Raw genomic sequence first — 20505 nt, forward strand, 5'->3', positions numbered from 1 at the left:
CCCAGCCTTGGCACTGTGAGCGCCCTGAGCTGGACTGTGTTGGGGGGCAGGCTGTCCTGGGCACTGTAGCATGTCTGGCAGCATATATGCTAATCCGAGAGAAAAATGGCCTCCACCTACCAGATGCGAGCCGGACCCTCCACTGTGACAACCAAAAATGCCCCCAGAGGTTGCCCAGTGTCTCCTGGGGCCATAAAATCACTCTCCGCTTAGAAGAAACGGTTTAGAAAAAACAGCAAGATGATTCTAACTTCTGGTATGAGCTCCAGCTTGATTTGCTGTTTGATGTGGTTGGAACAGAGTCAACGAATCTGAATTTGCCTCAATAAAACAAGCATGGTTCCTGTAGGACATCAGAGTGCTGTGACCCTTCTTTGGTGCTGACCAGGGGCTGCTGCTGGGGACTCCCTGAGAAGTAATGCTCTTAATGTCTCCTGTTTCTTTTCAGGTGACAATTGTAGAAAAGGCGGACAGCTCCAGCGTCCTCCCCAGTCCTCTATCCATCAGCACCAGGAACAGGATGACCTTCCTGTTTGCCAACCTGAAAGACAGAGACTTTCTGGTGCAGAGGATCTCTGACTTCCTGCAGCAGACGACCTCCAGAATATACTCGGACAAGGAGTTTGCAGGGAGCTACAACAGTTCGGATGATGAGGTCTGTGGAAGACACCTGGGGTGTTTTGGTTTGTCCAGTTTGTCTGGGGTGTTCACCTGCTTGCCTGTTTGGATTGACCTTTGAGCTTGGCAGCTGTGCTAAGAAACACCACCTATCCTGACGCCCAGAGCAATATCTCATTTAAATCTCATGGCGTTTGTATTTGGGAACATAAAGCTGGGCAGAACCTTATAGATAACCTTATAGAAATCCTCTTATTTTACGGTTGAAGAATGATGAAGTCATTTATCCTGGTTACACAGCAGGTGACTCTGGTCCATATAGTGACATTGTTGGGAATGGTACAGAGGTCACTAAATGAAGGCTCAAACCTGAAATACAGCATCATTATGATGATTTTACTTTATTTTGATTGGATACATAATTGTGTCCCGCTTGAATTACACCTCCAGGGAATCTGGAGCCCATAAAAATATGCCACATGCTCAAGTAACAGTGCAAGTTACTGGCAGCTAAAACATATTGTAAAGGTGATGAGCTCACAGGTAACATCTCTGGCCCTGTCATCTGCCCCAAGCTTTTGTGGGAATTTTGGAGGCACCAGAAACGAGGGGGGGGGGGGGAGAAGAGGCCATCCTATAAGCAGTTGATTCAATTACAGCATGCTTTGCACATATGCTAATCCGAGAGATAAATGGCCAATCAGTTTGTTTCAAAAATACAGCTGAAATACAGGGAAAACCTATTTTGAGGATTGAAGCTCTAAAGCCTATAGCCCATGCACCTGTCTAATTCCCACTGAAATGCTGGCTTGCTGCCTTTCTTCTGTTTCTCTACAAAGCAACAAACTTCTTGAACCATGGCATGGCTTTTGTTATCTGTAGAGGACGCTGAAGGGTTGCTGCCCAAACCTTAAGTGTCTCATTCCTCTCTGCGACTGCAGGTGTACTCTCGGCCCAGCAGCCTCGTTTCCTCCAGCCCCCAGAAAAACTCAAGCTCGGACTCTGAGGGAGAGCGCCAGTTTAACCTAAATGGCAACAGTGTCCCCACGGCCACACAGACCCTGATGACCATGTATCGGCGGCGGTCTCCCGAGGAATTCAATCCGAAATTGGTGGGTCCCTCTTGCTCTTCCCCGAAACTTTCTATAATAGATAATTACCATTTAAAAATATCTATAATAATAAAAGCATAATATGCTAATTAGACTGGATGACCTTCCAGATGAAGCCGGGGCTGCGAGGGCCGAGGAAGAGGCAGCCGCTGTGGTGGCGGGGGCTGAGCCCCTTGCATGAATTTTGTGCATCGGGCCTCTAATCTATATATATAAAAGTCTAATGTGCAAAGTGTCCCCTCTGGAGTTCGATCGCTCACTATGATGTGCACTGACCACCAGGGGGCGGCATGGAACGAAGGGAGGCCCCGGCCGGCAGCTGGCAGCTGCTATGGACCCTACCCGTGCATGAATTTCGTGCACTGGCCTCTAGTTTTTTAAATAAAAGTGAACTCATATCTATGTAAATAGATATTTTCTTGTCTGTAATGCAGATCTTGTCTAAATGTGTCATTAGGTTTCAGAGTGGTTTTTCATGGATGGTGATTGAGTTCTAGAGGGTATAGGTGACATTTTTTTGGTCTTGATTTCTCTACCAAAAAAATCAACCATCATATAAGTTCTTAAGTCAACCATCATATAAGTTCTTAGTGCACATTTAAAAAATTTACTTGAACTTGGAGGCATGGACATAAAGCCATTACTATCATCTGCATTCTGCTGACCCGTCTCAGGGAAGAGGAATTCTGACTCGGGGCCAGAAGGCATCGTGACCGCAGGACATGATAGATGGGCCCAATTAGGGAAGGAGGCCAGAACGTCTGAGTCCTCCCTTCTCATGAGTTCTGTCCAGAACTTGGCTCTGTTCGCAAGGGGCAATGTTCACACTTTCCATGGGACCTCTCACCATCCTCAGAGTCCTTTGGGATGTCGTCATGTGTCATTATCCCTTTCAGGCCAAGGAGTTTTTGAAAGAGCAAGCCTGGAAGATTCACTTTGCCGAGTATGGGCAAGGGATCTGCATGTACCGCACAGAAAAAACTCGGGAGCTGGTGCTGAAGGGCATCCCGGAGAGCATGCGTGGCGAGCTCTGGCTGCTGCTCTCAGGTACGAGGGCTGGGCGGGACCCCGGGCCTCCCTGTCGCCCTCTGTCATGCATCAGAGTTCTTTCAAAGCTGCAAACCCCAATGCAGAGCTAAATCTTTCCTGGCCAGAGCATTGAAGTCCCTTAATAAAAATACAGGACACGTATTCAGCGACCCAACTGTCAAAGCCACCCCTTTTGAGTCCTGATAACCTCATCTATTGTTTACTGACATTATTTAGGGAAAAAAAGAACTCAAAGAACTAGAGTGTCATTCTCTGTGGTTTTGGGAGAACTTTTCCTTCCCCAGCTGTGTCATTGATTATGTTGAAGTGTGACAGTGTGGTCAGAGCAGTCATTGGTGTGGAGAGGGAGGGGATGGCAGGAGTAAGGAAGCCTTGTCCTTGATTTTGCCACGGGCTGAGTTCACTGGTTACCTCTGGAGACAGAGGAGAGACCAGAGTCTGCACAGATCACACTTCTCCTCCAAGCTGGAGATGTCAGGAAGGTCAGGGGACAGGTCATGCACCCGTAGGACCGATGTGTCCACCTTTCCTGATCCAAGCCATGCTCATGCCCAAACATAACCCGGCCAGGTCAAACCTGGGAGCCCTGAGCCCAGAGGTCCTCCCAGCCCCACCCTCCCAGCCTCGTCCCTCACAAACATCAGGGCCTTCCCTCGGGGGGTCACCAGTCTTGACTATATGGGTCAGGTGCTCTGTTCGGGTGGAGGCCTGAAATGTGCTCATTCTAAATAGGTGGGTGTGAATATTTTTATTTGAACCCAGGATGGTCCTGTTCTAGTGCTATTATGAAAACCTTTCATTTAAAAAATAACAAAATTAAAAGAGTTTCCAGACTTACAGAAAAGTCTTAAAAAACAACAACAGCAGCCTCAGAGCTCTTTCTAAAAGCAGATATAAATGGTGATTGCCCATAATGAGATGTAGTATTAGCATCTCAGAAGTAGGACAGATAGGATTTTGGAAAATAATTGGCTTTATCTGTTTTATGTACAAGTTGCTTGTCCTGCCCTAGCCAGTTTGACCCAGTGGATAGAGCGTCGGCCTGCGGACTGAAGGGTCCCGGGTTCGATTCTGGCCAAGGGCATATGCCTGGGTTGCAGGCTCAATCCCCAGTAAGGGGCGTGCAGGAGGCAGCCAATCAAAGATTCTCTCTCATCATTGATGTTTCTATCTCTCTCTCTCTCTCTCTCTCTTCCTTCCTCTCTGAAATCAATAAAGAATTTTTTTTTTTTTAAGTTGCTTGTCCTATCCTCATTTACAGGTCTTGTTTTTCTCGGCCTTAAGTAGACCAGCCATAGCTCCTCATTTAGAAACTCAAATTTGAGTCAACTTCTCTCTAATCACAAACCCAGCCCACAATGACCCTGACTGTCCAGTCTTCTGCCTTCCTGGGGTTTGGCGGACTAGTCTCCCTGACAACCTGATTCAAATCGCTGGCAGCGTAATAAAAAATTCCATTTCCATCTTCCTTATTCAGATTGGGAGTTATTTATAGCACGGTTCAGATGAAAATGAAACTCAAGAGGAGCACCAGGGAACAGTGTACGCAGCACTCTGTTGCGGAGACATTTAGGCACAGTATTTCCTCTAACTGGGATGAGCTCCAGGAGGCAGAGGGTGAGTGGCCTAAAGGCCACCTCGATTGGGAATAAAACAGCCCCCATTTTCAGCCTGTCCGCCGGGGGTGGGGTTCATGTGGAAGCCAGCTTGCCCATCTGGAGAGAGCCCAGCTCCTAGCAGGGGAGCCGCACCTGCTTCCCATGACCCTTAGGGACTCTGCACAAGGACCTGGCTCAGGGTCCCCACTGTGAAGGGAAGTGCAGGCCAAATGGCAAGTCAGCCTTGCAGATCACCCTTGAGAACAGAGCTAAAGCCAATGTTAAGTAGCTGTCTGACAGACTTTTCCAGGGCAAGTGTGAGGGTAAGGCTGGGCTCTCTGGGTGACCTTCAGGGACAAGGACTGGGTCAGCACAGGGCTCTAATTTCTCAATAGTAAAATGCAAATGAATATACATGCATATATATGTCTGTATTCATATATACATATATACACATTATATAATGTATATGTGTGTCGTTTGCATATATTTATATCATATATATTTTATACTTATATATAAATTATATTTATGTAACATATAGGAAAGTATAGTTTATACTTACATAAATTACATATAATTATGTTTAGGTTTAGATATTTGTATACAGGGTTTTTCTGTCTTCAAAAATTTTTAAATGGAAGTCTCTCAGCCCACCTCTGCACCCCCTGCCCAGCCTCTGAGGGCTCCCATCCATAGCCACCATTCCCCACTGCTGGGAATGCCCTCACCACCCCAGCAATTTAAAAAATCCCTCCACATATTTTATTACCTCCTCTCCATATGGCTTCTTACTCTTCAGTATGGCTATTTAAGCCCCTCAGAGCTGCCATTTCAGTAAAGTGTTCCACTTGTTTTGAGAGGCAAAAACCTGTTTTTTTTTCAAGTGCAATCTTCAGGAAACCCCCATCAAGTAAAAGCAGAGCTGCTGTGTTTGAAGGGAGGGCGGAGGCTCCAGCCTGGCTTACTCTAATTAACTCCCTCCTCTGCTCGTTAGCGACCCCGCAGGGCGGTCTGTGGAAGCCGCTCAGAACACAGTTTTTAGGCTTGTAGACCTCCCTCCACGTGATGGGGCTTGTACATAGCCAGCTTCCTGTGGAGCTTAGACAGGAGACCCCTCTGAATGTCCTCGGCTAGCCATGATGGCAGCACAACTACCTCGGGGACTTACTGTTATTTCACAGGTGCCCTTTGAATGGCTGGGGGAGGGAAGAGGTTCGGTGGGTGAGTTGAGGCTGCAGACCAAGGGCAGGGCTTCCACTTTTGACGTGGTGCCTGTTGGTATTTCCCAGGTGCCATCAATGAGAAGGCCACGCACCCTGGGTACTACGAAGACCTCGTGGAGAAGTCCATGGGGAAGTACAATCTCGCCACGGAGGAGATCGAGAGAGATCTGCACCGCTCCCTGCCAGAGCACCCAGCCTTCCAGAATGAGATGGGCATTGCGGCTCTGAGGAGAGTCTTAACGGCTTATGCTTTTCGAAACCCTAACATAGGGTACTGCCAGGTAAACGTCACAGATGGTTTGTACTAATGGTGTTACCAGCTAGTAAGTAAGAAGAAAAAGGACTTTATGGTCATCAGCGCTATCACTTCACTGCACCGGGGTTTCTTGACCTTGGCACTGTTGGCATGGTGGACTGGATACTTCTTCTTGTGGGACTGTCCTGTGCTTTGTAGGATGTTCCATAACACTCCTGTTTAATGGCATGTTTGACAGCATCTGGCTACTAAATGCCAGTAGAATCTGCCAGTCGCGGCAATCGAAATGTCTCTAGACTTTGCCAGATTTCCCCTGCAGAGCAGAATCTCCCTGGTTGAGGACCACTGCACAGAGCAGAGGAGCCAGGAGACAAGAATGCCCTGACTAGTCACCACCGTCTAGTGGGTGACCTCAGAAAGTCCCTGGGGCCACTCTGATCCACCCTCCTCCTGGGGTAGCAGAGAGCATGCCTGAGCACCAGGCCTCTACTCCTGCATTCTGGGTCCCACAGTGCTCCTACTTTTGCATCCTCCTAAGCAATCATGACCTTGAGAATATAACTTCTGTATGCTATGGTTATAATTACAGTACATATTATAATAAATGCTAAATTTGATTGAAAAAGTGTTGCTCCACATACCAGCTAAAAGGATCTCTTGTACTAGTACACAAACCACAATCGAGAAAGGTCCAAGATAATGTGACCTTTAAGTTTTAAAGGCCATATATTTAGAGAAGCCTTCTCTGGCCATCCACCTAAAAGCTAAAGGCTTAATTCCTACACACACACACACACACACACACACACACACACACACACACACACGCACGCACACTACAGGTCTCCTTGTACCGCATTTTATTTGATAGCACAATTTAAATATACCCCCAACATTGATTAATTAACCTTCACATCTTTATTCTGTCTCTCTGACACTAACACTTAAGTCCTGTGTAACTTGTTACCACTGTGTCCTCCCCGTCACCTCTCACCCTTCACCCCCCCAATACCTAGTCCAGAGGCGGCTACAAAGTAGACCCTTAAAAAAACTTACCTTGACTGATAACTGGCTAGGCCAGTCATGTCATGACCTAGAATTGTCTGGTTAATTCTCAAGTGGAATTTTAGTAATGATTTCACTTGGGAAAATATTGAGTAAGACTTCCTACAATAAAGAGCCTATTAGATCAGAATTCCTTTTTTGGCATTTATAGTATAGAAATCTGATGAACAATTACTGGTTTCTAGAAGATCAAAGAAGTACAGGAATTAGTTGGCTTCTGATAGAATGGAGTTCATATCTGTCTTTTGATCGTTCTCTTTTTAATTAAGAGGACTATTAAACTAGTTGAGATCGTCTCCTTAAGAGCTATCTGATAATATCTTTTAATAAAGCAGGTTACTCTAGAATGTAAGTCACTGGTACTCAGGACCTTCCTTATCCAGATGGAAATAATAGGCCAGTACTCTTAAGTTTAAATGGTTTCATTGTTCTCAGAGGAGAGCCTTAAGCCATGTGTACCTGGTTATGGAAACCATTAGGATAGATTCAGAAGCTTTGTCAAATAGCCTCCGGGCAGTTTTTGAATGAGGGTTTGCCTTTTCCTCTCAGTGAATATTGGTGTTCCTGAAGACCCTTAACCCTTTGCACTCGCTTTTTTCTCGATTCCTTTATTGTACTCGGGATTTAATTTTTTAAATACCCCAGATTTTACAAAGCGCGGCAGTAGAATAAAAAACTGGAGTTTCTTTTCATAGAAACTTATTTATTTGGATTTTTTAATATTTCAAATTATTGATACATTCAAAGAGTAATTTTAATCTCGATGCTAACAGTGTTGAGTCACACTCGACATCCAAGTGCAAAAGTTTAATACTTACAGGCCAAGGACTTAAGTGGTTTTACATATTTTAAAAAATGTAAATTTTTATTGATTTCAGAGAGGAAGAGAGAGTGTGTGTGTATGAGAGAGAGGGGGAGAGAGAAAAACATCAATGATAAGAGAGAATCATTGATCGGCTGCACGCCCTACACTGGGAATCAAGCAAGCAACCCAGGGCATGTGTCCTGACCTGGAATCCAACTGTGACCTCCTGGTTCGTAGGTCGACACTCAATGACTGAGCTACTCTGGCTGGGTGGTTTTACATTTTTAAAGGATTGTAGACATCATAAAACTCCAAAGAATATGTGTGTGTAGCTTGCAAAGCCTTTAAATATTTCATCTGGCTTTTTACAGAAGAAGTTTGCTGGCCCCTGTGAGACTAATTCAGTCATTGTTTAGGTTAGCAATTGCTTACTTGTTAAAATGTGTTTGATGACATCTCTCCGTGCTTGTAGGCCATGAATATCGTCACCTCAGTGCTGCTGCTTTATGCCAAAGAGGAGGAGGCTTTCTGGCTCCTGGTGGCTCTGTGTGAGCGCATGCTTCCCGACTACTACAACACCAGAGTGGTTGGTAGGTGGGGACGTAGTTACGTTTTCCTCCACATCTCATCAAGAAGGTGTTTGTTCCTACAGCCCTGATACCGGCTAGAACACAATTTCCAGCCACCCATTAGGCAAGGAAGTTTCAGACTACCCGTTTTCCACAATGAGCACGAGCGGGCTTAATTCGATATAGATTGTAGACAGTTAGACAGGGTCTGTCTCAGCACCCTTGTGAGCCATTTGCTTGGGTGCGTTAGTAAGAAGGTGCCCTCGTGTCCTCTGCTGCAGGTGCACTGGTGGACCAGGGCGTCTTCGAGGAGCTGGCGCGAGACTACGTCCCCCAGCTCTACGACTGCATGCAGGACCTGGGTGTGATTTCCACCATCTCCCTGTCTTGGTTCCTCACCCTGTTTCTCAGCGTGATGCCCTTTGAGAGTGCAGTGGTGGTTGTTGACTGTTTCTTCTACGAAGGAATCAAGGTGATATTCCAGCTGGCCCTGGCTGTGCTGGATGCAAATGTGGACAAACTGTTGAACTGTAAGGACGACGGGGAGGCCATGACCGTTTTGGGAAGGTAGTGTACCAAGGCTCCTGGAACACCCCGTCTGGATCTTCCCTGTACTTTTGTTTCCTCCCTGGTTTCCTGAGTCTTAATTGGCTGGGTGGTAATCATCCTGCCCACTTCTCTTGGTTGGCTGAGTATTCATTTTCATATGCTTGGGTTTTAGAAGTTAAGGGAATTTCACTTAATTAAGGAAATTGCAGTCTTTTGTTTCCAAGTGCAGAGTTTGCAGAAAATGTGTGAACTGTAATGGGAGAATTCCAGCTTAGCCTCCTACTGACTTAGCCTCCTGATTCGTTTCTTCTTCCAGGTACTTGGACAGTGTGACCAATAAAGACAGTACACTGCCTCCCATTCCTCACCTCCACTCCCTGCTGAGTGATGACGTAGAGCCTTACCCCGAGGTGGACATCTTCAGACTCATCCGAACCTCCTACGAGGTAAGACATGCTTCCTGGCTCAGTGTCACAGCGCTCTGAGAGTGTTACTTCCATTGCTGACCCCTGGGTGTACCTGCTCCCTTTTACCTGCTGAGAACTAGTTGCTGGAGCAAGTAGCTACCTTCCAGCTAACAGCTTTGAGCTGCAGAGAATGGGGTCCATGACTTCTCCTGGCTGTAATACCATGGAGCAGGTGGCATGACAGGTTCTCACCCTCCAGTTCTTATGCCCACCCTGAAACCTGGTTGAGTGGCCGCTCAGATTCAACTCTGGGTGGACTGAGATGGGGCTGTTGAGAGCAGGCCTGGGGAGGTTGACCTGCACACACCAGTTTGCTTCCTATTCTCAAGCCAAGTACTAGGTCTTCTCTGAAGTAGCTAAGCCAATCCTCTTCAGTCCAGGGCACATAGAATGCCCTGCACCATCCTAGAGAAAAACCACCCCTGTGAATCCTCTAGGATTGCTGGGCCTAGTTGGAAGCTGCCTTCTGGCCCACCGTGACCCCTCGATCTGGTCTTGAATCACAAAGGGAAGCTGCTCAGGGTGAAGGAACCAGAGTGCCATGTGTCTCATAGCATCTGGTGGTTTGTGAAGCTCCTAGGACTTAGTGCCCATAACTCTTCACGGTTTATCTTTTTTTCCCCTACTTAACCTTTGACTTGGTGGCTTTCAATCCTTTCAAGTCACTTAAAAATTTTTTTAAACCAATTTTAAAAAATACATAAATTCACAGGCTCCATTGCAGACCAATTCCATCTGAATCTCTGGCATGAGGCCAAGAATAAGCATTTTTTAGAAGTTCCCCAGCTGATTCCAGTGCCCGGGGAGGGCTGAGAGTCACTGCCCTAGTTGCAGAATGGGGCCACTCATCACAGAGCCGATGATAACCTGGTTTGGATGGACGCATGACACCAGAGTCTCGCCACACATTTATTTCTGTGCTTCGGGATAATCAGCCTGGAGAATAGAAAAGTAGGGGAGATACTGGAGCACATTCAGCTCTGAGACCTAGTCAAGCACCCTCCCCCCTTGTCAGGAGGTTGCTCTGATATGTTGATCTAATTTCTCATCAATTTCTGGTGAGGAGAGATGATAGCTTTATTCATAAATGCCTTGAGGGGGAGAATCTCACTCATGGTGTACCCTCCCCAGCCCCCACTGGGAGGGATTGTAGTGACAGTTGGACAAACAGTTTCCCTTTGGGTGGGAGCTATGGGTGATGCTCTGCAGTTCTGTAGAGTTATCCAGAAGGAAAAGACGAAGTCCCAGCCTCAGGTGGACTCAGATACCGAGGTGACCTTTCTGGAGGGCCCAGGACACAGTGAATCACTCCACAGCAATGAAAATGAACAATTTGGATAAACCTCGCAATCATAATACTGAGTGAAATGAACCAGAACCAAAAGAGAACATTCTGTACAATTTCATTTATATGACGTTGAAAAAAACAGAGCTTCCTAATGTTCCAGACGGCTCATATGTATCAGGATTGTGTCCCCAGTCCTGCAGACACCTCACTGGGTGCTTCAGCAGGTTTCTCAGAGATGCCAATCTTGCTCTCTTCCAGAAATTTGGAACGATCCGGGCAGACTTGATTGAGCAGATGAGATTCAAACAGAGACTGAAAGTGATCCAGACGCTGGAGGACACCACCAAGCGGAATGTGGTGAGTCCTCGGAGAAGCAGCCTGTGGCCTCTTCCCCCCACCTTCCTCACATCCTTCCGGCTCAGAAATCCCTGCTGACACACTGGCAATGGCTTAGAAGACAGTCAGGAACTTGCCCAACGTGACATTTTGGAGTTTATGGAACTCGTGTTTGTTCTTTTTATAGGTGCGAACCATTGTGACAGAAACGTCCTTTACCATCGATGAACTAGAAGAACTTTATGCTCTTTTCAAGGTGAGTTTCAAAGTAAATTTGTGTGCATTCAGGGGATAAAAAAATTCACTTTGATAATTAAATTCTAGATTTTTCTGTTACATTTTTAAGGGAAAGCGTGAGTTACAGTGTGCATAAATAGGAAGATAGAGCTGAGAGCATAAAAATGGAATATTAATATGAGAAATAAACATACTCTTCTAATGCATTTAAGTTGATGTGTTAGCTTTCTTCTACTCCATATAACATTTTATCAATTTCCTTGGACTTACTACTTTATAGGGGTGCACAAAAGTAGGTTTACAGCTGTGAGTACACAAAACAGTTTATTCTTGTGTTATTCTAATCATAACCTGCATGTCTTTTTCCATTCAAACCTACATTTTTGTGATTTCCATTTCATAATTCAGCCCAGACCAGAAAATATTGTTATTGAAGTAAAATAATGCAGATTTTTTTTTTTTGAAAAAAATAGTTTAGTCATAGCCATCATTATCAACATCTTAGGTGAAAATGTGCAATTGACAGGGGAAAAAAAATTTAAAAGATGCCTTTTTATGCAGGTACCAACTTTATCACGCTCTCTAACTGGGTAGCTTGTAACCGGTGTCTTTTACTGCCAGAAATAAACTTGGCTGTATTGAGGACTGTAAAGTTAGTACAGGAACAGCCCTGGCCAGTGTGATTCAGTGGTTGGAATGTCAGCCCACCCACCAAGGAGTTGCAGGTTCAATTCCCAGTCAAGGGCATGTACCTGGGTTGCAGGTTTGATTCCTGGCCCAAAGGTAGTATGAGAACAAACCATAAAGGCACAGACATAAAGGTCTGTGTTGAACACGACTAATTTAGAATCAGAATGTGATAGCTGTATTGGGATGTGCTATTTATTTTAGTTTCACTGATGTCTGACCCCGGTAGGTGCTCCAAACATGTATGTTGAGTACAGAAGTAAATTGTGATTAGTTATCAATCTGGTACACACTCTACATGCTTTGGATGTGGGCACAGAGAGATTGAGGCTTCATAGTTGGTTAGTGGTGTGCTCTGTCCACCCAGCCCTATGACCCTCAGAGTGGACAACAGCGCCCCCACCAGCCTCCATTCAGCACTTGAGAGTGAAGTCTCCAAAGTGTGCCATTTACCCATATCGCTAAAGCCCTGCAGCTAATCGCTTGGTATAAGTGGTTATCTGTAAGAAAAGTGTCCCTCTTTGATCTTAAAGGAAAAAGATAATGATCCAAGTTGAAGCAAAACGAAAAAGTATAACGATCCAATTGAGATCCGATTTTAAAGGGATTCTGAGGACCGGGAAGAGATCTACCTCACAGGGGAGTGGAAAGAGAGGGCCAGGATTTGGGGTAACTAAACAGAATTGGGAGTAGCAGCTGGAGGCAGCAAGACCATGGACAGATAATGGAAAGGGATAGGAATTAGAAAGAGGAGGCCGACACAGGGGGACACCCGGAAAAGGAGGGACAGGGCTGGCGGTGAGAAGTCCCAGCTCCAGAGATCCGTGGAGCCACGTCTTCTTACCCGAGCACCCTTCACTCCTGTCTGTGTGCCGGCAGGTACCAGGGTGTCATCTGTGCCCTTAGGTTGTATCTGAGGAAAGCCAGCGTTTCTTACGCTCCGTAACCCTGCCCTCAGGGTGTGTTGACAAACACGAGTTCCCCACCCTGAGAAAGAATCCGAGACCCTCATTGGTGGCAGGGATGGAAGGAAGTCTCTGGTACTGTGGAACCAAGATAAAAACTTCAGTTATGGACTCTGTCTTGAGTCTTGGAACACTAACTGGCGTTAATTTATTAAACACTTATGGAGACATGACTATGTGTCAGACACCCACCCTTCCAGACCTTTCAGCTCTTCTGGTCGGTGGGGCGGAGGGGGATCCCTACAGCTGCAAAGGTAAGATGCCGTCCTCTCCAAGCACGTACTGTTGGGCTTTGGGCTAAAACTTGCTAAAAAAGGTGAAAGGCTGCCACCCTGACACAGATTTGGTGGAAAATGTGGTCCAGAACCCCTTTGCCCTAGTTTCTTTTGAACACTTCAATTCATCACTTTGGTTCTTTTTCAATCTCTGCGCCCAGATGATGGGCTGTGGGATCTCAGCCCAGAGCAGGGCGATGATGATCTTCACGGCTTGTCTTTCCTGAGGGCTATGAGCGCCGTGAAAGTGTCTCTTCCACATTCAGGCTGGTTACAAAGTCCCTTGGGTGCCTTAGTTAGGAGGAAACCAGAGGCCTGGTGCTCGAATTCATGCACGGGTGGGGTCCGGCCGGCCTGCCCCCATTGGGGCCTATCGGGGGCAGGGCCTGCGGGGGGGAGGGGGCGGAGAGGGGATGTGGGAGGTTGGCTAGCCAACCCCACCCCCTGGTCGAACTCCCGGTGGAGGGGACAATTTACATATTAGCCTTTTATTATATAGGATGCCCTGGGTAACCTTTATCCACTGACATCATTCAGGTAAAGGGGACCCCTCCCAGGGATGTGTCACCAACACGTGCCACCGAGAGATGGGCATCACTGGTGATAGATCAGAGTACAGGGCAGCCCCTGGGACTTCAGCCTCCACCTCCTTCCCTCTGGCATCACCCCTGCCTCTGACCGTAGCCAGGAACGCGTCCCCACGCCCCGGTGAACTACCACAGCCTTCCAGTATTCTCCCAGGACCACATTGCAGGAAACCTGGCTTTGCCTCTTTTCTCCACCTCTTCTTCCTCCTCTCATCCCTACTCCTACTCCCCTCTTTTCTAGGTGTTAGCTGCAATTCCCAGTACACCACTGCGATAAAGACATTGCTCTGCTTTGCTCCTTTGTAAGTGAGAGCAAAATGGAATTGCTGCACACTCACAACAGACCCCCTCCCCACCTTTTCAGAACCTCTGGGCGGGGGGGAAGGAACTGTTCTGAAAGTGCTTTGTTCTGTGGTAATATTTATACATGCTTATAGCAAAATGGTAAAACAGGGAATTAAATAAAAATGCAGCCCTGTTTTCATGGCCATCTCCTCCCCCACCTACCACCCAGCACTAACACGTGTGTGTGTGTGTGTGTGTGTGTGTGTGTGTGTGTGTGGTGGGGGGGGTGAGGAGGGTGGATTCTTCTGGTCCTTTCTGTATGTTTTATCTTTGTGGTCTTCCTAGAACAGGCATCTATTTCTTCCACAATCAATATGACCTCAGGAGGAGAGAGGCTGCCTCTCTTCCAAGGACGGAAACAGGAAGCTCGCCTCTCCTCCCCACAGTGACTCCTCCCATACCTGCTCTAAGCTATTTCAGATGAGTGAGAGAGGAGGGCTATCCTTTCGCAGCTTGAATGCTGCGTGGCTAGGATGATATTTGTGTGATTTTGGTGACCAGGAGGCAGAGGGTTTATGGGACAGTAAATTATGAACTGGGACACAAAATGTCATTATGGTCGGCTTTGGCTAACGGGTTGGATGACCTGTGTGGGCCACTTGAGCCCTGGACTTTGTCATTCTCACCCAGAAAACAAAGTGGTCACGTGGCCTAAATGACGGATGCTTTTCAGGTTAACATTCTCTTTATTTCTTTTAAATAAAAATAGTGTTCATTAGAGGGTGTGTATAAGAGGAAGAAGATTGGGGTGGGGGTTTCTTTTCTTTCTTCACCTACCCCAGTAACTGAACCGGATCTTTCATGCCCGATGTTAACTGCAGAGATGGTTGCCATGGAGCTGGGGCGGTTGCGGGGGGTTCAGGTGGAGCTAGAACAGAAGGAGAAGACAGAGGTGCCCTGAGACCAGAGCAGTGCCCCAGGAGGTGCACACGGATTGGCCAGAACCCTGTTTCCAAACGTGAGGGCCGGCCTTTTCCTCCTGGAGCCTGCTCTGAGATGCAGTCCTCCGAACCGTCCTGTCCCTTGTGTTTCCAGGCAGAACATCTCACCAGCTGCTACTGGGGCGGGAGCAGCAACGCGCTGGACCGGCACGACCCCAGCCTGCCTTACCTCGAACAGTACCGCATTGACTTCGAGCAGTTCAAGGGGATGTTTGCTCTTCTCTTTCCCTGGGCCTGTGGAGCTCACTCCGAAGTGCTGGCCTCCCGCTTGTTCCAGTTACTGGACGAAAACGGAGACTCTCTGATTAACTTCCGAGAGTTTGTCTCTGGGCTAAGTAAGGATGTGATGTGGCTGCATGATCTGGGAGGGCATGATGGGTAGTAACGCCGGTGGTGCGCAGTGCTGGCTGGCCCCAGGGCCACAGCCCGCATTGCCTCAGAAGATTGGGGTTAGAGGGTGGAGAGGCACATTTTAGGGCTTGCAAACTGATTGTAAAATTCATTTTGAGCTCATAGATATACTATATTATTAAATCATTGTCATCGACATTAGATAGACCCCACTGCTAGTTAAAAAAAAATCAGAGAATTCGCAAGACAATAAAATCCCAACCTAAACACTGAAACCACAGACCATGATAACTTTACAGGAGAAAAAAATGTTTGGGCAGATTGCTTTTCTTTGACCAAAAAAATTATATTTTTATTATATATAAAACTAGAGGCCCAATGCATGACGATTCATGCAAGAATGGGCCTTCCTTCCCCTGGCTGCCGGCACCGCCTTCTCTCTGGCCGGAGCCGCCTTTCTGCCTTCCCATGCTGCCTAGAGACCCAGAGAGGCTGGGGTGGTGTGGAATGCCTGCGTCCCACCCTGCTCCTGGCCACTCAGTGCCTGCATATGCAAAATAACCCGCCATCTTTGTTGGGTTAATTTGCATACTCCTGATTGGCTGGTGGGCGTCATGAAGGTATGGTCAATTAGCATGTTACTCTTTTATTAGTGTAGATCAGGCGTCCTCAAACTACAGCCGGCGGGCCATATGTGGTGTTTTTGCTGTGTTTTTTTTTACTTCAAAATAAGATGTGCAGTGTGCATAGGAATTTGTTCATAGTTTTTTTTAAACTATAGTCCGGCCCTCCAACGGTCTGAGGGACAGTGAACTGGCCCCCTGTTTAAAAAGTTTGAGGACCCCTGGTGTAGATGTTTCATTAAATTTCATAGAAGCATTTCATGATGTTTTTAATAAAGGCCTGAGAAAACCACACAGCTCTGCAGTCTGCAGGGCAGCCTTTTCTCTCGTTAGCAGGGAGGAAGGACCATGGCTCAAGAGAACGCACATCCACCCCTCACCAGCAGCGTGTGGTTTCCGCCTGGCAGCCTCGCTGTCTGACCTGCTCACTGCCCTCTATCCTAGTGGACTCTCCTTCACTTGGCATTGAGGGGAAAGGCCACCTCGTAGTTGAGCTTGGCCGACAGATATGAGTTGTGGGTGTAGCAGGCATTGTCAGGCTGCCAGAATGAGATAAGAAGGAAAAATGTTTGTTTTTTTCTAATTGTGCCACTCAGTGACCTTGGGCCACATACTTTAAAAGGACATGCCCGAGAAGGATGAAGGTGGCAGGCACAGAGCCACTGATGGTTCCAAAAGTGCCCTGAACCTTTCAGAATAGTGACTGGAAGGCTAAAAGGCCAGAGAAAGCTGATGGTCTTTAAACAGGCAAAGAGGTGTAGATGAGGTCCTCTTAGGTAAGAAAAAATTACTTGTGTAAAGTACTCATAAATATGGGGACATGGAGGAACTAGCCTTGGTGAAGGGCAGGCACTGTTCTGATGCTGTGGACTTTGTCCTTAATCACTGCATCCAGACAACAGCCCTTTGAGGACATAGCAGTAACGATGTCTAACATTTACACAGCATTGACACAGCAAAGCCAGGCATTGCCCTCATGCTTTGTGTGCATTTCATGTGCCTAAAGGACACGGCAAAGCAGTAGTTCAAACCAAGGCCTCCTAGAGGCACAGTGTGTGCTGTTACTATTACTACCTACGTGCTTATTATTAGATTTCTCATTTTCAGTTAAAGAAATGGAAGCTCCAAAAAGTTAAGCAACTTGCTGGGACATTTATCTGTTATTGAACTGAACTGGACACACAGTTAGCACACGCTGGGCCCAGAGTTCGTATGAGTGCTGTCTCAGAAGCTCATTTTTTCCTAATTACTCCATGCCAAAGACAGCAAACACAGTGTTGTTTTGTTTTGTTTTTAGGGAAAAAGGAGGTATTATTTTTTAAGTACACATAGAATACAAGTGCATTCGTCTTTTTAAAAAAGTGAGACAATCCAGAGAAGGCTAAGGATCCCTTTGACCCTACCCTAACTTACTTTTTTATTGGTATCTGTGAAAAAGGGTTGTTCTTTTTAAAATTATCTTTGAACAAGAACAAGGAAGAGGAAAAAGAGAGGTTCTGCATATAGAACTTGATAAAAATAAAAATAAATATTTAATTTACTTAGTGCAGTCAACTCCAATAAGAAAAATACTTTCCAAAATCTTCAAGAAAGGAAAGAGAATCCAAAAGAGAGAAAACACAGAAAAAGAATACACACGCTTCTTAAAATGCAGGGAGTTCTTTAGCAGAGCAAGCCGCCGCCCAGATGACTGGGAGAATTCTGAGCTGCTGTTGGGTAATGGGTCAGGTACAGTGACGGAGACAGACAAGTTGGCCATAAAAGCAAAATTCTGTTCAAGTTTTTAAAAATTAAAACATGAATTTTGGTGAAGATGGATCTGTAACTTTAATATCAATCCCCAGAAAGATTCCTCTAGAAATCTGAACAAATAAATGGTCTATAATGGAATTAGAAATAAGGCATTGCTATCAGCAGCCTTGAATTAGCTGTATCTCCTTCTCCAGTTGTGTTGCCGAAAGGTAAGAGTATCTAAACACATCACAGATGCCATGATGCAGCTGGTCATTGGACAGATAACACATGGTGAATGGAGAAGGTGGAAGCATCTGGAAGTCGGTGATTGCGTGACTATCTGAACACTGGCCCCAACGTGCAATGTTTAATGCGTCAGTTCCAACTGAGAGTTCTCTAGTACCGTGGGCTTGGTATGAACCTCTGTGATTGTTTCCTAACTGACTCTCCCAGGGTCACAGACTAAGTACAGAGGATTTGAAACCAGGAATCCTGGTTCCAGAGCTCTTAACCCAAACATGCCCTGGCCAGACCTTCTGTCACCTAGAGTCTTGGTTTCAACTTGTAAAAGGTAGACCTCTCGCCCTAACCAGTTTGGCTCAGTGGATAGAGCATCGGCCTGCGGACTGAAAGGTCCCAGGTTTGATTCCGGTCAAGGGCATGTACCTTGGTTGCGGGCACATCCCCAGTAGGAGGTGTGCAGGAGGCAGCTGATCGATGTTTCTCTCTCATCGATGTTTCTAACTCTCTATCCCTCTCCCTTCCTCTCTGTAAAAAAATCAATAAAATATATATTTTTAAAAAGTAGATTTCTCTGGGGAATGCTAAGCCTGGAGGAGTTTCTAACACACGGTGCATTTCATGTTGGTGTTTTTGGAATTCTAGGTGCCGCCTGCCATGGGGACCTCACAGAGAAACTCAAACTCCTATACAAAATGCACGTCTTGCCTGGTAAGTGAGCCATACACAGCAGCACACGCACGTAACCATGACCTGCTTGCCTCTTTTCGAAATACAAAATCACTCCCTGGTCCCTAAGAATGAACTGAATAATGACGCTCTACCTAACTTCCTGGGTCGGCTCCTTGAGTCTGCAGTCACTTACCTGTCAGAGTAGGAGCTGTGTTGACAGCAAAGAGTACTCTCTGCAAGAGAAAGAATAACTAGCATTTAGCCCACGTGGACTTCCAGGCACTCTGCGATGTTGAGTCTCGGGGCAGTAGTTCTAGCCCTGACAGAAACAAGTAGGAAAGATGGATGAGACCGTAAGTTTTAACCAAGGTTGGCCTCCAGCTGGGATCTAGCTAACAAAATAATTAGAGCGAGAATTGGCATTAGGATAGAGGTAGGGCAAAACTTGAGGTCGTGACGCTCCCCCACCTGTGTACCTTCAGCGCCTCCTCCTGCCCTGGGTCACGTCTTTAACGAGTACAGCGCAGGGTCAGCAGCGTGGCCCTGCCTGTGTGAGAATGACCTTTCCTGCCCTCTCCAGAGCCGTCCTCTGATCAAGACGAGCCAGATTCTGCTTTTGAAGCAACTCAGTATTTCTTTGAAGATATCACCCCAGAATGCACACATGGTAAGTGGCTCTTTTCACCAGGGTGCTAGATTTCTCTTCCACAGAGCCCTCTGCCACTGGGAAAAGTGACCTCCAAAGCCAGTCAGTCAGAGAAGCACTAGCATATTGCTTGATAGGTTACTTTAAAATTTTTTAATTACTTTATATTAAATATTACTTTGTATTAGTTCTGGGAGTACAGCATAGTGGTTAGACAACCATATACTTTACAAAGTGTTCCCCTGATATTCCCAGTACCGTACAGAGCTATGACAATATTACTGACCATCTTCCCCATGCTGTACTTTGCACTCTGTAACTGCCAATCTGTACGTCTCAGTCCTTCACCCTTCTCACCCAGTCCTCCCACCCCTACCTCCATCGGGCACCTTCAGTCTGTTCTCTGTGTCTATGAGTCTGTTTCTGTTTTGTTTGTTCATTCACATTTTTCTTTCGATTCCACATAGGAGGGAAATCATGTGGTATTTGTCTTTCCATGATATGTTACTTTCTGTTCAAATTTTTTAATTTGGGCAACTATCGGGGGCAGGTACTGCAGCCCACTGAAGGGACCATGGGCCTTGTGTCCACTAGCTTAGAGAAGACACGTCCGCCGAGCTGGGCACTCTGCTCCCCTCTCCCTGCCGGTCAGGCTCAGCGAGAACGCCATGCTGATACTATGCTGCTATCCCCAATCCGGACAAGCATTTGTATCAGAAAGCGTTCTCTCAGATCCGCCTTTGCTCTGTGACAGGTGTCTGCAAACTCCAGCCCGTGGGGCCAAATCTCACTCAGAATGGTTCTGACATTTTTAAATGGTTTTAAGAAATCACAATCTTTCATGACCTGGGAAACTTACATCAAATTTAAACTTTAGTGCCTATAAATAAAGTTTTATTGGAACACTGCCGAGCTATTATTCATTTGTATGTTGTCCATGGCTGATTTCATGCTACAGGGGTGGACTTGGGAGCTGGGGCGGAGACACCCCGCCTGCAGGGCCTAAGATAGAGGGTGGGCAAAAGTAGGTTTATACTTCTGAGTACGCGAAACACAGAGTTTATCTTTGTGTTATTAGTTGTTAATTATTGTACTATTTTTCACACAACTACCTCACCCTGCATTTACTGTCTGGCCCTTTACAGAAAAAGTTTGCTGAGTGCTGCCTATGTGGTTATTAGGTCTACAGAGACATGATCCATCTCGTTGTGTATATCCCCAACTTATTGTATTAAGTCCCGTACTGCTTTGTCTTGCAGGATT

General features: G+C 46.3%; 1 protein-coding gene across 1 annotated transcript in view; it reads left to right on the forward strand.

The window, feature by feature from the left end:
* Positions 1–20505, forward strand: part of TBC1D9 (TBC1 domain family member 9) — an 85142-nt gene that overhangs the window by 59825 nt on the left and 4812 nt on the right. The window contains exons 7-18 of the mRNA XM_079772830.1: positions 449–655; positions 1560–1730; positions 2627–2777; positions 5671–5885; positions 8203–8320; positions 8581–8866; positions 9165–9294; positions 10862–10960; positions 11127–11195; positions 15071–15311; positions 18570–18635; positions 19177–19263. Of these exons, the coding sequence (XP_079628956.1) occupies positions 449–655; positions 1560–1730; positions 2627–2777; positions 5671–5885; positions 8203–8320; positions 8581–8866; positions 9165–9294; positions 10862–10960; positions 11127–11195; positions 15071–15311; positions 18570–18635; positions 19177–19263 (1840 nt within the window). The remainder of the gene's footprint in view (positions 1–448; positions 656–1559; positions 1731–2626; positions 2778–5670; positions 5886–8202; positions 8321–8580; positions 8867–9164; positions 9295–10861; positions 10961–11126; positions 11196–15070; positions 15312–18569; positions 18636–19176; positions 19264–20505) is intronic.

The sequence above is a fragment of the Cnephaeus nilssonii genome (genome assembly GCF_951640355.1).
Source record: "Cnephaeus nilssonii genome assembly, chromosome: 5".
In the NCBI taxonomy this organism is placed as follows: Eukaryota; Metazoa; Chordata; class Mammalia; order Chiroptera; family Vespertilionidae; genus Cnephaeus; species Cnephaeus nilssonii.